This window comes from Prionailurus bengalensis, chromosome A3, assembly GCF_016509475.1.
Source record: "Prionailurus bengalensis isolate Pbe53 chromosome A3, Fcat_Pben_1.1_paternal_pri, whole genome shotgun sequence".
Classification (NCBI taxonomy): domain Eukaryota; kingdom Metazoa; phylum Chordata; class Mammalia; order Carnivora; family Felidae; genus Prionailurus; species Prionailurus bengalensis.
The window spans coordinates 23,483,437-23,500,836 of NC_057354.1; the positions used below are offsets into that span (position 1 = coordinate 23,483,437).

General features: G+C 40.8%; 1 protein-coding gene across 6 annotated transcripts in view; it reads right to left on the reverse strand.

Annotated features, from left to right (window-relative positions):
• Positions 1-17,400, reverse strand: part of PHF20 (PHD finger protein 20) — a 171,535-nt gene that overhangs the window by 90,210 nt on the left and 63,925 nt on the right. For 4 of the 6 annotated variants that reach the window (XM_043602499.1, XM_043602500.1, XM_043602498.1 and 1 more), the window contains exons 3-4: positions 2,573-2,744; positions 290-374 (exon numbers count right to left, since the gene is read on the reverse strand). In XM_043602499.1, coding sequence (XP_043458434.1) covers positions 290-374; positions 2,573-2,744 — 257 coding nt within the window. Of the gene's footprint in view, positions 1-289; positions 375-2,572; positions 2,745-17,400 lie in introns of those variants that run through there. The other 2 variants (XM_043602502.1, XM_043602501.1) reach the window with 2 other exon arrangements.

Here is a 17,400-nt window from a genome sequence, read left to right on the forward strand (position 1 = left end):
CACTTACCAGCAGAGGGACGGATGACCCATAATTATTTTACTGTTTTTTTAGAACCATAATTGTTTTAGAAAACAATTACTAGAATTTAGGAGGCAAAGAATCAAATTCCTCTTTTTAACCCCGATTTGCTCCATTTATAATTTCTTCCTAATTCCTGAGATAGTGGTTAACTTGAAGAGAGAGGATTCCTAGGCAATAAATACATACTCAAAATATACTATCAGACTCTAATATTACAAACTCCCCCCTACTTCATGAGTAAAAATAATTACAACTCAAATGCCTTACCATCCTTGTTAACAGCAGTGACTTTGGCTGGGTAAAAACGACAATCAGACCAGCAAGCAAGGACCTGCTCGTTTATTTGAAATTCCTACAAAACATTTAAAAAGACAAAAAAAAAAAAAAAAAAAAAAAAAAACCTGTTACCAATCCAATTTCATAGGACACACACAGTACCAGATTTCATAAGAGAAGCTGGATTGACAATAGTGGGAAGGGGAGATGGCTACTGAGACAGAGGCACTGGGAGACACAAGACTTTTCCTATCCTAGGAGGTCTGGGCAAGCATAGCACAGCACTGATGATAGTCCCTGCTCTGTCCCTGAGCCCAGGACCACTAAAAACACACCCAGTATACAAGTTAGAAGGAGGGAAGCTACCTCATCTTTAGGGAAGCAGCATTCATGCCAACCACACTTTTAAAGGATCTTTTGCCAAAGGAAGCACCCATTCAACTTTAATATTTCATACTGTTTTTCCAGCAAACAGTTTGCATTAATACAGTTTATAGAATGAATATCGAGCAATCACACTGAACAACATAAAACAATAAATGGCAGGGGCAGGGAGGAAGGGAGAGGAGTGGTAGAACAACACACACAGAAAACAAGAGTTCAAGTTTCCTGGCCAGGGCTAAAATGAAAAACAGAATCCAGGGCTGAGGCAGATCCAAAGGCAGCATGAGTTCTACAGATGTCTCAATGCTTGTTTAAAAAACTCAAAACTTGGGGCGCCTGGCTGGCTTAGTCGGTGGAACATATGACTCCTGATCTCAGGGTTGTGAGTTCAAGCCCCATATTGGGTAGAGGGATTACTTAAAAAACTAAAATAAAATCTTTAAAAAATTCTTATAAATATTTAAAAAATTAAAACCTCAAAACTAATACTTCATCCTTCATTCTGAAATCAGTAAAAGTTCCAGGTATAGTGATAATAGGAAAAAGGAATATAGTCCAATTCCAAGTGTTTAAGACCTTTAAAAGACCTTGAAATGAGGCTCCACAGGGAATGATTGCTTAATAAATGGTCATACAACAAACCAGTTTAATAAATGATCTAGGGGCGCCTGGGTGGCGCAGTCGGTTAAGCGTCCGACTTCAGCCAGGTCACGATCTCGCGGTCCGTGAGTTCGAGCCCCGCGTTGGTTCTGGGCTGATGGCTCAGAGCCTGGAGCCTGTTTCCGATTCTGTGTCTCCCTCTCTCTCTCTCTGACCCTCCCCCGTTCATGCTCTGTCTCTCTCTGTCCCAAAAAAAAATAAATAAACGTTGAAAAAAAAAAATTAAAAAAAAAAAAAAATGATCTAAAATGGGGGGGGCGCCTGGGTGGCTCAGTTGGCTAAGCGTCTGACTCTTGATTTCAGCTCAGGTTATGATCTCCATTTCATGAGACTGAGCCCCCCACTGGGCTCCACACTGATAGCACAGAGCCGCTTGGGATTCTCTCCTTTCCTCTCTGCCTCTCTCCTGCTCACACCTCTCTTAGAAATAAACAAACATTTAAAAAAGGATATTTATGGGGCACCTGGGTGGCTCAGTCGGTTAAGCGTCCAACTTCAACTGAGGTCATAATCTCGCAGTTTGTGGGTTGGAGCCCTGTGTCGAGCTCTGTGCTGATAGCTCAGAACCTGGAGCCTGCTTCAGATTCTGTGTCTCCCTCTCTCTCTGCCCCTCCCCGACTTGCACATGTGGGGGGGGGGGGGTGCACGCGCGCTCTCTCGCTCTCTCTTTCAAAAATGAATAAACATTAAAATATAATAATAATTTTAAAAAATAAATAAAAAATAAAAAATATTTATAAGGGCACCTGGGTGACTCAGTCAGTTAAGCATCCAACTTTAGCTCAGGTCATGATCTCACAGTCCATGAGGTCAAGCCGCGCGTTGGGCTCTGTGCTGACAGCTCAGAGTCTGGAGCCTGATTTGGATTCTGTGTCTCCCTCCCTCTCTCTCTCTCTCTCAAAAATAAATAAACATTAAAAAAAATTTAGAGATATTTGTAAATAAATAAATAATCAATCTAAAGGGATACAGTGGTGTAAAAGAAAGAGATAAGGTCCCCATGCATCCTCAATGTTTCTCTCAATGACCTGTCACATCAATCACATCATGGAGACAACTGACAACTAGGATTCTTCAAGAACCCCAGGTGCCATGGAGATCTCAGAGTTGTAACTACAGACCTAAATAAGGATTGGTCCCCAGCTGCTACTGACTTTCACACTGAACATCAAAGGCTGGAACATAAAATACCCAATGGCTGACCCAGCTCATTACAGATCTGATACTCACAGAAGATCCTTCTTCTTCATGTAAGCCCTCTTTCCTCAGCTGTATTTTCTCTAAAGGGCGTAAATAAGGACTGTCCCAGCAGAACCACTCATCATAACGATGGTTCCAACGCTTGAAATGGATGAGTACTTTTCCTTCTTCGTAGTCAATGTCTTCTATGTGAGCTGGATACCTGAGTCAGAAAAAAAAGTTAAATGCCTTTAATACCCACCCAAAATATCCAAAACAGTACTCTTCCAAACCTCTTCCCAAAGGACTAGATTACCAAAGCCTACCATGTAAAGGCTCGTGCAATTGTGTTAAATCACAAATTATGGAGGCTAACAGACTTTGGGTTCAAATCCCAATCTGGATATTCCTTAGTTTATGAACTATTAACCTGACCTTTCAGACCTGAGTTCTGTCATGTAGAGTGGAGGAAGGATACCCAGCACAGTGGGTTATAAGGCAAGTTATGGGGCGCCTGGGTGGCGCAGTCGGTTAAGCGTCCGACTTCAGCCAGGTCACGATCTCGCGGTCCGGGAGTTCGAGCCCCGCGTCAGGCTCTGGGCTGATGGCTCGGAGCCTGGAGCCTGTTTCCGATTCTGTGTCTCCCTCTCTCTCTGCCCCTCCCCCATTCATGCTCTGTCTCTCTCTGTCCCAAAAATAAATAAAAACGTTGAAAAAAAAAAAATTAAAAAAAAAAAAATAAGGCAAGTTAAACAAGATGACATACACACAAGACCAAAACACAAAGGAGGCAGGAAGCAAACATTTAACTTGATTACACTTTACATATGCCAATAAATTAGAATGACCATGCAACCCAGATTGTATTAGATAGCTTCAATTTAAGAATTTTGTAATCCATATAGTAGCATACCATGCAGCTGTTAAAAAAAAAATTCTATGTTATGATATGGAAAGCTCTCTCAAGATGAACTATTAAATGAAAAGAACAAGGTGCAGGACACTGTGTATAGTAAACAACTGTTTATTTTCTTTAAGATGAAAAAGTATATTCATATATGTTTAACTATGCATAAAAATATCTTACATAAGAAACTAACAATGGTTACATAAAGAAGTACGGTCACTTCAAAAGATGGGCTCTTTCAATCTCCATTTCTTCTAGACTGAGAGTTGGAAAAACCAACTGCATTTCCCTGACTCCCCAACAATTGGCAGTCAAGGTCATGGAGACCTATGGGTTTAGAGGCAACTGTAGTGGCCAAACCCCAGGGCTCCAGTGAAGGACCTCTCAAACTTTCATGGAATGCAAATCATCAGAGGATCCTGTTGAAATGTAGATTTTGATTCAGCAGATGAAGTTAGGGCCTAAGAGCTTTAAACAATCTGGTGATACTGATGTACTGGTCTGCATAAGCAAGGATCTAATGTCTAGTTACCAGCTTCTTAAGTATCAAGCAGCAGTGTTGAGGGTGGTGGTGGCAGTGGGCCAATGGCAGCAGTAACTTCCTGACCTCCAGAACACAGCTCCGGGGTGGGTCCTTCAAATTGATACTTAAGGGCAGCAACCTTGAGTCCCACTCCTCCAACCCTTCCAACAATTTTCTAAGTACCCAATTTCTTGTGTCAAATCCTTTTGTGGTTAAAGTACCCAAAGTGGTTTTGTTTCCAGCACTGAAACCTAACTGACACAACAGGGGAACTGAGTATTGGGGGAGGGGAGGGGCAAAAGTGGGAGAGAGAATTTTTGTAGCATGCCTTTTAATATTTTTTTTTATTTTTCAACCATATTATTATACTGCTCATTCCAAAAATAAATGGTTAAAAATAAATAATATTGTTCCTTAAATACACTCGTATTAATCAGATTGCTATTCTAGATTGAGAAAGTTTAGATTCTACCTGCCTGCCTTATATCCAGCACCTAGTACCCCGCTATCCTAACAAACATGTGCTACCTAAATAAACAGGCCTGCTTCCTTCTGTCTGAATACTATGTCCTCTTCAATCCTACACCAGTAACCTCTAAGGCAGTTTGTTTGCCGTTAACCTATCACAGTAGGTTGCAGACACTGGGCATTCAATAAATGTTCAGCAAATGAATTCTGCTCTCCCTAGTCTTCCCAAAGGTCAAATGTCCTGTCAATTCTTCAGTCCCAAAGCTCCAGACTCCAGCTACCCATTCCAATTTCAGTCACTCTCCAAGTTCAGGCTCCCATCACTTCTTGTGGGTATTTTTCACACAGGACTGATAAAATTCTGAATGGTACTAAACATACATCAATTCCCCAAAAAATGTTAACAGAATAAACAGCCCTGAACCTAGTCTCCCTACTCTGATACAACTGACATACAGCTACTACAAACAGAAGATATCTTGACAGGAGACTAGCTAACTATACAATGTGATGAACTGTGTAATACAACTGTAAAAAACAAAAGCATTCCCTAAATCTATTCCTCTCCATAAAGCAGAGAGAAGGACATGGACATCTCAATCATATTCCTTTTGCCCTCTCATCTGTACAGCCTACCAGAGACTAGCGAGCCTCCCTAAAATAACACAAGCTGGCCTAACGCACTCCTATTCAAAAGCTCTTGCTTTAATGGTTTATTATATCTAGCAGTAGTTTTCAAACACAAGGCTTTGGACCAATGCATGGAATTAATTCCTCACAGAACTAAATTTATTTAATTTGCAGAACTTTTCTTTATACTAAAATCACATTCTTTCTAAATTTTTGGTGTGTAAATATACTTTTTAAATTAAAACAGTGGTAACTGTTGGTCTCTTACTAATATTATGTAGCCATTAAAAAGAGTATGTCAGCCTTCTATGTACTGATTTTAAGAGATCTCTAAGAAAAGTGGGGAAAAAACCCAACAACTAAAGGTGCAAAGTGTACTGAATGCACTACCATTTATTTGGGAGAGGAGAGAGAGCCAATACATTCATACCTGTTTTTAAATGCGTGGGCTATCTCTGGAAGGATGATCAAGCAACCCGGTTTGCCTCTTGGGAAGGGAACTGGATAGTTAAGGAACTGGAGAGGAAGTATGAGACTTATTTTATTCAATATATATCTTTTTGTATGTTTTGAATGTTGTACCATGAGCATGTACCAACTATAAAGAGTATATAACTAGATACTTATTTTAAATATCCTTATTTGGCAAAATAAAAAGTGCAACCTCAGGACAAGTCCCAAATTATTTTGAATTTGGTCAGTACCTTCTAAAAGTCTGGTAAGTCCAGATCCACAGATTAACTCCAAATTCCTAGGCTAGCAACTCCAATGCACATGCTCGGGAGCCTGAAGAAGGTCTTCTAGGCCCTTGGCTACTCTAAAGCCCTTCCTTGCTCAAAAAACTTTACAGGGCACAGGCATCCTACTGTCTGCAGTACATAAACTACATAAACCTCACCAAGAGGATCAATAGTAACAACGGGGTCAACAAGGTTTCCTAAGGAGAAGGCAGTTTCCCCTACTTTTCTAAAGTGTGACAAGGATGAGAGGCACTCACTGAGAATGGGGAAACCCAACTGCATTTCAAAGAACAGAGAAGACTTGGTGGATCAAAATTGCTGGTTGCCTTGGAAACAGCTCAGCTTCATCAGTCAACAGAACTTTATTAAGTGACTTTGACCCGCCCAGTCAATTCCAGGTCTTGAAAGGAATTATAAGACGTTAAGTGTTTTGGCTCCTGTCCTTGAGGAGATTCAGACACATGAACCAATTAAGTTTTAACACTATTAAGTGAAACTACATGAAATTACTGATAATCAACTACTTTTTACCTACAAAACAGTAATTGTACTAGTGCAACCTAAATATCTGGATAACCACAGGGGGAGCTAGAGAAGATGTGACAAGGTTAACAAAAGAGAAGTTGTGAACAGACTATGTATAGACAGGAAAGAGGAGCAAGAATTTCCTGCTTCAACATGTAACTAACAGTCACTGATGAGACTCTAGTTTACAAAGTAACACTGCAGCTGGGAGTCACATTTCTAATGGAAATATTAGCCAGAAAGGAACAGATATTGAACACTAAACTGATAACAAAAGTTAGCTCTAGGGAAGGTCGAACAGGTATTAGAAATGGTCAAGAGACTTTGCTGGTAGTTTGAATTTTTACAAAGATTTAGTTACATAATACTTGTGCATATAAAAATAAATACCTTTAAATTAAAAGTTTTGAGTATTTAATGGGCAGATTATCAACCAACAGCTTTGTGGTTATTGGATTTATATGTATGCTGCTTGGCACATCCACAAAATAGAATATGATGCAGCTATAAAACAAAAGACAGAAAGTGAGAAAACATACCCTATGAATTGATACAGAAAGATTTCCAAGACGTATTAACGTTAAAAAAGGCAAGCTACAGGGGGACCTGGGTGGCTCAATCGGTTAAGCCTCCAACTCTTGATTTCAGCCCAGGTCGTGATTTCATGGCTCATGGGATCTAGCCCCACAGAGCCTGCATGCTGATGGCACACTGCATGCTGATGGCAGCACAGAGCCTGCTTGGGATTCTCTCTCTTCCCCTCTATCTGTCCCTCTCCTGCTCAAATGCACATGCACTCTCTGGCTCTCAAAATCAAATTAAAAAAAAAAAAAAAAGGCAAGCTACTGAATAGTGCATATCTTATAATACTTTCTGTGTTACGTTGTGTATTTAAATAAAGAAACACTGGAAGGATGAACAGAAACTAATAAACTGGTTACCTATAGAGAACAGAGCAGGTATAGGATGAAGAAGTAGAAGCAGCACTCTCACTGTATACTTTCTTATTCTGTTTTGATTTCTGAACCTACTCAAACTCTCGCTAATGGATTATCAATTAATTGCCTTGCATTTCACAGGTAGACTACCATATCCTATCCAAATTATGATTATAATAATTTGTATATCAGTATAATACTGATACTACCATTTATTTTTCTTGCATTATGACACTGATTAGTGCTTCTAAGATGATGTTGAAAATTAGCAGATAGTTGGTATCCTTCTCTTTTAATGAAAATATCTCCAATGTTTCATCATTAAGTGTGAAGTCTGTAGAGTTTTCTAATTAATGCCTTTAATGTGAAGTTTTCCTCACACTTACTTACCAAGGATTCAAGAATAAATTTTGACCAGGGGCGCCTGGGTGGCACAGTCGGTTAAGCGTCCGACTTCAGCCAGGTCACGATCTCGCGGTCCGTGAGTTCGAGCCCCACGTCGGGCTCTGGGCTGATGGCTCAGAGCCTGGAGCCTGTTTCCGATTCTGTGTCTCCCTCTCTCTCTGCCCCTCCCCCGTTCATGCTCTGTCTCTCTCTGTCCCAGAAATAAATAAATGTTGAAAAAAAAAAAATTAAAAAAAAAAAAAAAGAATAAATTTTGACCAAATGTCCATCAATGGATGAATGGATAAAGAAGATGTGGTATGTATGTATGTGTACACACACACACACACACACACACACACACACACACACAAAACGCAGTATTACTCGGCAATCAAAAAGAATGAAATCTTGCCATTTGCAACTGCATTGATGAAACTAGAGTATTACGCTAAGAGAAATTAGTCAGAGGAAGACAAATATCATATGACTTCACTCATAAGAGGACTTTAAGATACAAAACAGATGAACATAAGAGAAGTGAAGCAAAAATAATATAAAAACAGGGAGGGGGACAAAACATAAGAGACTCTTAAATATGGAGAACAGAAGGTTACTGGAGGGGTTGTGGGAAGGGGGTGGGCTAAATGCGTAAGGGGCATTAAGGAATCTACTCCTGAAATCACTGTTGCACTATATGCTCACTAACTTGGATGTAAATTTAAAAAATAAATTTTTTAAAAAAGAATACATTTTGAGACTTCTCAGTCTTTGTCAAGATGATTGTACAACTTTTCTCTTTTACTCTATGAATAAAATGAAATAACAGATTTCCTAAGTTTAAGTTATCATTACCCTATAAAATAAATCATATTTGGTTGTGTGTGCCATTCATTTAGTAAGTGTCTATTGGGAGTTCTAGTATTTTACTGACAAGTTTTGTGTCTCTTTTATAAGTAGGACTTGTCCAAGCTTCCTTGTATTATGTCCTTCCTGCCCAATTTCAGGATTAGGCTATGCTAAGCTCAAAGAAAGGACTTGAAAGCTTGATTTCATTTTCTATGAAACTGCCTAGTCTGAGACTTTTTCACAAGACAATTCTTTATCGACCTTTTCCATCACTTCTATGGTTATTAATCTGGTCATGCTTTCTACCTCTTCTTGAGTTAATTTTGCCTAAGTAAGAGAGTTTGAAATGATCATCGGATATAATTGTTCAATAGTTTTCCTTTAAATTTTTTTTTAACGTTTATTTATTTTTGAGACAGAGAGAGACAGAGCATGAACGGGGGAGGGTCAGAGAGAGGGAGACACAGAATCTGAAACAGGCTCCAGGCTCTGAGCAGTCAGCACAGAGCCCGACGCAGGGCTCGAACTCACATACTGCGAGATCGTGACCTGAGCCGAAGTCGGACGCTTAACCGACTGAGCCACCCAGGCGCCCCACAATAGTTTTCCTTTAAAGAAAAGGCTCAGAAGACTCAATAAAAACATTTCAGACTCAAGTCACAAACAGGATTTTTAATTTTTTTTTAATGTTTATTTACTTTTGAGACAATGCAAGAGACAGAGTGCAAGCAGCAGAGGGGCAGACACAGAATCTGAAGCGGGCTCCAGGCTCTGAGCTATCAGCCCAGAGCCCGACGTGGGGCTCGAACTCACAAACCATGAGACCATGACCTGAGCCGAAATTGGACGCTTAACTGACTGAGACACTCAGGCGCCCCACAAACAGGATTTTTAAATGGCAAATACAAACACTAGATGCTAAGCACTTTATAAGGCAGAAATTATGCCCTATCAATTCCATTATTCAACATACATTCCTAAATTTGTATTCTGAGACAAACAGCTAGGTTGTGGAGATACAAAATAGATGACCAAGCATTAGGGCTTCTATAGTGCCAAGGGCCCAAAAAGAGGTGTGGTGGGCTCCTCTGCCTCCCTACAAAGAGACCAGAATATTCTTGATCTCTGGAAGGAAAAGAGTAAAGTAGTAATAAGCCTAGAATTATCTGGCCTACCTATACCTATACCCTATAACCAGAACCAGACAGTATTTCTTGAGCTGGAGACTGAGTTTCTACATGCTCTCCCCTACCCCTCTTCTAAAGCACCTGAGTGGACCCTTCTTTTTTTGTAAGGATTTTTTATTTTTATGTAATCTACACCCAATGCCTATGCATTCAATAAATGTTCATCAAATGTACTTTTTAAAAATATTTTATTTTTAAACAATCCACACTCAACACAGGGCTCGAACTCACAGCCCCAAGATCAAAAGTCACATGCTCCACCAACTGAGCCAGGCAGGTGCCCCCAAATGTACTTTTTAAAAAGATTTGACATGAATACCTAGAGCCACAAAACAGCAATAGGAATATATACACAGGGGCACCTGGGTGACTCAGTCAGTTGGACATCCGACTTCTGCACAGGTCATGATCTTCCAGTCCGTGGGTTTGAGCCCTGCATGGGGCTCTGTTGACAGCTCCGCCTGGAGCCTGCTTTGGATTCTGTGTCTCCCTTCCCCTGCTCTCTCTCTCTCTCTCTCTGTCTCTCTCTGTTTCTGACTCTGTCTCTCTCTCAAAAATTAATAAACATTTTTTAAAAAAGGAATATATACACAAAGCAAGGTGACTCATCAAAATAAACCAATGATATCCATGTTGCAAATGTCAAAAAGACAAACAGACCCCAGCATAACAACTGTCAAATTGGAGGGGATTTATGCACAAGTGCTATGATCACCATGACAAAATTAGTTACAAAATAGCTCTCTACCAAAGCCAAACAAATACTGAAAACGCATACTTATCTAGAATTCAACTTAGAAAAGACAGATAACATAAGTTTCATAGTACATTAGGTTACTATGGTGACCTTATTTTAGGCAAGGGACATAACTATTCAGTAAGTCAACCAAGCCACAGAACACCAGTGTAGCCAAACAAATATAAAGGGACAAGGAAAATTGACAAAAAAAAAGGGGGAGGGAGGGACGGAAATTCATCAGTTAAACAGACATTTTCTGAATACCTACTCTGGGCCAGGAAGTATGCCAGGGTTTGGAAATACAGTGTCAAATATATGAAGATGTGTGATCATACCAGCTGGCAGAGGAAGACAGACTCTATGTTATAAAACACACTGGGCCTTTCATTTCCTCAGACATACCACATACCTTCCCATAACCAGTGTGCTCCTTTTACTTGAAACATTTCTCCCTGCCTACTCTTCCTAGGCAACAGCCTAACATTCCTACAGCATTGGAATCCCTAACTACCATATCTCAAGTAGCTCCCATCTCCTTCCAGTCTATGTCAGTTTCCCATTTGCTTCCTTCATAGCATTTACCCCAATGTATAATTATTTCATGTGTTTCTCCATTTACTTGCTTATGTTTATGGTCTAATTCCCTAAGAGACTACAGAAAACCATAAAGTATCTGTTTCGTAGTCACTACAGTATCCTCAGGGGAATAAACCTGTCTATACGCCGAAGTAATTATAATGAAGTGCAACAACAGAAGACTACTTAAGGTTAAGCATGGTGCAGAGGAGCAAAAGACCAGTTCTAGGACCAGAGGGAAATTAAGAGGCCAAGGAAGAAGGAGACAGGTCAAGACAATGCTAGTGAAGAGGAGACACTCGATTTCAATTCTGAAAGATGAAGAGGCATTTTCCAGGTGATCAAGGAGGCAGTGAGGCTAGCGAGTATTTCTGGGTATAGTATGAGTAAATCAGCATAGGTACAGAGGAATGGAAGCACAAAAGAGGACAAAGTAGTGCAGAAAACTGAAAGTGACAAAGGAAACAGAAAACTATGCAGAGAGCTGCACAGGAACCATATGGATTCCATAGCTCTTGAAAGGACGGGCAGCTGGGCCGTAAGTGACTGTTTCCCAATAGCAGCCCATAGACCACAGGGTGCTGGTGAACAGAGTTAGTGGTCCACAAAAAGTCTCCATGAAGAATGTTTTGCTGTGCTTTTCCATAATCTAGACCATCTTTATCAGAGCTAACGTAGTAGCATTTTGCTCCAATGCTACCAAAAGTGGGATCCATAAATAGTATACAGGTCAGAGGCACCAGTCCTATTTTTGAGTTTGAGAAACACTGCTCTAAGCTAACAGATAAGTCAACCTACCCTAGAGCTCCACCAAGGTAAGGAGAGGACTCTGGGAGAGTGAAGCTCACACCAAATGAGAGAGAATAATGCCATGTACATGTCCAGAAAGGCAGAGAACAGTGCAGATCTAACACAGGGAGACAATATTTGGTTTGTCCACAGTAAATGACTTCAAATCCCGGAAGGCCTGCTGCTCAGTCCTATGAGTGAAATTAAGCTGCCCAACCCTACACACTGTGCACATGCTTAAATTAGAGCAGCTAGACAGTGCTTGGCAGGAATCTATTTGGTCCCCCCACACACACACCAGAAATACAAACTGAAGAAAGATTACAGGGTGTGGGGGTAGGGGAGAGGACCAGAAAGGATAAAAATTTCCCTCTGAGTTCCCACTCCAACTGGTCAGCACTCACTAACATGGCTATTAATAACAGATGTGTGTCACTTACTGTGGGGGTTATAACTGCTATTACATAAGGTATCTCACTGGATCTTTACCACAATTTCATGAGCACTTAAGCAGTTGTCATTATCACTGCACGCATTTTACATATGTGGAAATTAAGACTCAAAACAATGACTAGGAGGGGCGCCTGGGTGGCTTAGTTGGTTAAGCCAATAAATGTTTATTTATTTTTGAGAGAGAGAGAGCGAGCATGAATGGGGGAGGGGCAGAGAGAGAGGGAAACACAGAATCCAAGGCAGGCTCCAGGCTTTGAGCTGTCAGCACAGAGCCCAACATGACGCTTCAACTCACAAACTGAGAGATCATGACCTGAGCTGAGGTCAGATGTTTAACCACCGGAGCCACCCAGGCGCCCCAGCATCCCCCTCTTGATCTCAGCTCAGGTCATGATGTCACAGTTTGTGAGTTCAAGCCCCGAGTTGGTCTGTGCTGACAGTGCAGAGCCTGCTTGGAATTCTGTCTCTCCCTCTCTCTTCCCCTCCCCTGCTCACTCACTCTCTCCCTCTCTTTCAAAATAAGTAAGTAAACTTTTAAAAAAAGGAAAAAAAAAGAGGGACTAGGAAGAGGTGTAACCAAGATCAGTATCCAGATCTTCCGACTAAGTCAGTGAGGACTTCTCTTAATTTGACTTCACGTGTAAATATCCTTGCAGTGACACAGGTCCATAAAAATGTCTTTTGTCTTGGCCATCCAATAATCTACCTGATGGTTAGCTCAAAATTTGCCTAAACTTTCCTGCAGGGGTTCGGCATTCAGGCTGCTTCCAGATTCTTACTATATATATAAACAGCTTTCTGAGTGCTTTAGATGGCTCAATTAATTAAGCATCCAACTTTGGCTCAGGTCATGATCTCATGGTTTGTGAGTTCAAGCCTCCCATAGGGCTCCCTACTGTCAGCACAGAGCCCACTTCATATGCTCTCTCCCCCTCCCTCCCTGCCCCTCCCCCACTGGCATGCATGTGCACTTTCTCCCAAAACTAAATAAGCATTTAAAAATAAATAAATAATCACCCTTTCTGCAAATATACAGCACGCATTTACTTCAAGAATCAGAGTGTGCCTTTATTCTTGGCTCCCTGCACAACACCAGAAGCAAAAGAGTTCTATGCACAAAAGTAACATTCTAAGCCATCCCCAGCCTTTGCTGGAGAGAGGATGGAAATGGAAGTTGTATTTAGTGAAAAACAAAAGGCTGACTATTAAGCTGCAGAAAAACTGTACTGTTTTGGATGCCTTAACTCTTTCCCTACTTCTTCATCACTTCCATTAATCAACATCTGACACTTCTAACTCCGGAAGTGTCTTGAATTCATCTGCCCTCTCCATCCGAATCATTCCTCACCAGCAACAGTTGAACAGTCATTGCGTCCAGGCAACCTATGCCCCTCTATCAGCACTGGCAAAGGGCCTGATACAGTGACACTCAGTAAATATTTGGTAACTGAATAAACATCACTATTTTTCTGTTCCCAAGAAGAATCTATGTCTCTCTCTCTTGCTTAACATTTTCCTTTCTTCGCCCAATCTCCGAGCACTCCTGATGTGTTCCCTGGCCAGATTCTGAGAACACATATTTCTTGAGCCCTGAATACTTTTGCTCACATTGTTCCTTCTGCCTGCTCTCACCTTCACTCTCATCCTGGAAATCCTATCCTTTGATGTCACTTCCTTCCAACTCCCTGGCCCCTTCTCCCCCTCCATCAGACCTGCCTGGATAAACCCTAACCCTAGGTAAATCAGATTCTCCACATTCTCCACCCAGGCAGCTGATTAGGGCTAGAGAACTTACTCAACATGCTAATGGGTCTCATTTGAAATGCAACACCACCAAAGGTGGTCTCCTTGGATGTGGAGTAGGCAGTATGACTCAGTGTGGGGAAAAAGGGTCTTCTAAGGTGCCCAAATATCTGTATCTTGATCTGGGTGGTGGTTATACACGTGTATCCATGTTTAAAGTTCATCAAGCTACACACTTAAGATCTGTGCACTCTAATATAAATTATACCTCAATAAAAAGTTTTTTTAAATGGAGTGCCTAGTTGGCTCAGTCAGTTGAGTGTGCAACTCTTTTTTTTTTTTTAATGTTTATTTATTTATTTTGAGACAGAGAGAACACAGGGGAGTGGCAGAGAGAGAGGGAGAGAGAGAATCCCAAGCAGGCTCCATGCGGACAGTGCAGAGCCCGATGCGGGGCTCGAACCCATGAACCACGGGGCTCGGACGCACAAACTGTGAGATCAATCCTGAGCTGAAATCTAGAGTCAGACGCTTAACCGACTTGAGCCACCCAGGTGCCTCTGGAGTGTGCAACTCTTGATTTCGGGGTTGTGAGTTTGAGCCCCATGTTGGGTACAGAGATTACTTAAAAAAATAAAATTTTTTTAAAAAATTTCAAAAAGAGTAGCATCTTTGCTTTTATTAATTCAATCAAAGTCTTACAACTGTAAACGACCATGAAAATTAGTATCAAAAGTTTTTTGGAGGCGCCTGGGTGGTTCAGTCAGTTAAGCATCCAACTTCAGCACAGGTTATGATCTCACTGTTTGTGGGTTCAAGCCCCGTATCAGGCTGTGCTGACAGCTCAGAGCCTGGAACCTGCTTCAGATTCTGTGTTTCCCTCTCTCTCTCTGCCTCTCCCCCACTTGTGCTCTCTCTGTCTCTCAAAAATAAATAAACGTTGAGAAGTTTTTTTTTTTCAAAGTGTTGTTTTTTTTAATTCAGGAGTTGGGCACTTGGATGGCTCAGTCAGTTAAGCATCCGACTTTGGCTTAGGTCATGGTCTCACAGTTTGTGACTGCAAGCCCCACACTGGGTGAGCTCAAGCCCCACTTCAGGATTCTCATTCTCTCTCTATCTCTCTCTCTCTCTCCCTCTCTCTCTCTCTGCCCCTTGTGGGATTCTCTCTCTTTCTCCCTCTCTCTCTGTGTCTAGCTCACTCATGCTCTCTCAAAAAAAATAAAAAATAAAAATAAATAGAAATTCAGGGTTGAAGGGAAGAAAAAAATAGAAGTAAAAATAAAAGGAGGGAGTGGGAAAGAAAAAAAATTAAAAAATAAAAATCCAGGGCCTACCACTGGCTGCTGAGTGGAAAAGAGCCTCAGGAGGAAGCTCAGTACAGAAGGATGCAGGAGACCTGTTAGGTGGCTAGTGCCAAGGTCTAGAAGATCCATGATGGAAGCTTGAGGCCAGAGCATGAGGGTGGAGGTGGCAGCCAGTGTAAAAGTCAGGACAGATTCTGCAGGTGAATCTGACAGGATTAGCTGATGGAGTAGATGATGGAGTGAAGAAAAGAGCCAGGGAAACTCCAAGGGGATTCTAGACATTCTAGCTTGTTGAGCTGTTTAAAACTTGTTTAAAACTGTTTGAACTTGACTGTTTAAAAAAGGGAGCGGGCATCTGGGTGGCCCAGTGAGTTAAGCATCCAACTCGATCTCAGCTCAAGTCTTGATCTCACGGTTGTGGGATCGAGCCCTATACAGGGTTCCACACTGAGCATGGAACCTGCTTAAGATCCTCATTCATTCTCTCTCTCTCTCTCTCTCTCTCTCTCTCTCTCTCTCTCCCCCCCCCCCCCGCCCCTCTCCCCTACTTGAGCTCTCTCTCTCAAAAATAAAAAAATACAGATATTGTCTCTTACTCTAAGAATAATAATAATCCAGAGACTAGAACCAACAATTCCTCAGTAGCAATGAGCATACCTAGCACCCAAATCTCTGTGTCTAATACCATTTTCCAATAAAAGGTACCAGAGGTCTTAGCTGATTCTAGGATTGAGACAGGAAATATACAAGATGAGCCCAGAATATTTTGTAGTGACAGAAATAAGGAAGTGTTACACACACACACACACACACACACACACAGCGATCATTGGAGTATGTCCAAAGAATACAAGAGGGGCACCAGGATGGCTCAGTCCATAGAGCATGCCACTCTTGATCTCAGGGTTGTAAAGTTCAAGCTCCACATTAGGTACAGAGATTACTTCAAAATAAAATCTTAAAAAAAAAAAAACAAAAAAAGGACACAAGAGCCAACTGAAAGAGCTCCCAATACAACAAGAGCAACAAAATAAAGCAGTATTGGATTACAACACAAAGTGTAAAAGAAGTAGGAGTCCACACTGATATAAATAAAAGGTCATCAAAAACAAGTAAAATCTAGAAACTGACACAGCCAAAAGCAGCCTAAGGAGACAGGACTACTAAATGCAATGTTGTATCCAGGATGAGTTCTTGGAACAGAAAAAGGACATTAGGGGAAAAATAAGGAAGTATGAATAAAGTATGGACTTTAGTCAATAATAATATACCAATATTGGTTCATAAATTGTAACAAATGTACCTTACATTTCTGTATTATTAATGTACAAAGTTAAGAGTGGGGAATACTGGGTGTGTCATATATGGGAACACTCTGTATTATCTTCGGAATTTTTCTGTAAATCTAAAACTATTCTAAAATAAAAAGCTGGGACGCTGACTGGCTGAGTCGGTGGAGCATACAACTCTAGATCTCAGGGTTGAGTGTGGGCTCCATGTTAGGCATGGAGACTGCTTAAAAATAAAGTCTTAAAAAAATAAAATAACATAAAAAGCTTACTGAAAAACTCCATGACCACCAACCTCCAGTGGGACTTTAGTGGCATTTGATGGCATCAGCAATCCTACCACATTTCTCATATCCAATCCCTCTTCACTCTCCTAAATGACATTTCATACCTAATATCTTCTTTCCTCAAACCCAAGCCCTCCTCCTTTTGATTTTCAACCTTAGCTGAGGATTTCCTTATTTCATTTAAAAAATAAAATCAATCAAAAAAAGAATCCCACTGCTAGTGGGAATGTAAAACAGCGCAACTGCTGTAGGGGAAAATTTGGCAATTCCTCAAAAGATTAAACAGGATAATTAGCATATGACCCAGCCATTCTATTCTTAGGTAGATACACAAGAAATATGAAAATATATGTCTACATACAAACTCATACACAAATGTTCATAGCAGCATTATTCCTAATAACCAAATAGTGAAAACAACACAAACACTCAACAACTGATAAATGGATAAACAAAATATAGCATATCCCTATAATGGAATATTGTTACTCGCCCATCAAAAACAATGTTTATTGGGGTGCCTGGGTGGCTCAGTGTGCTAACCATCC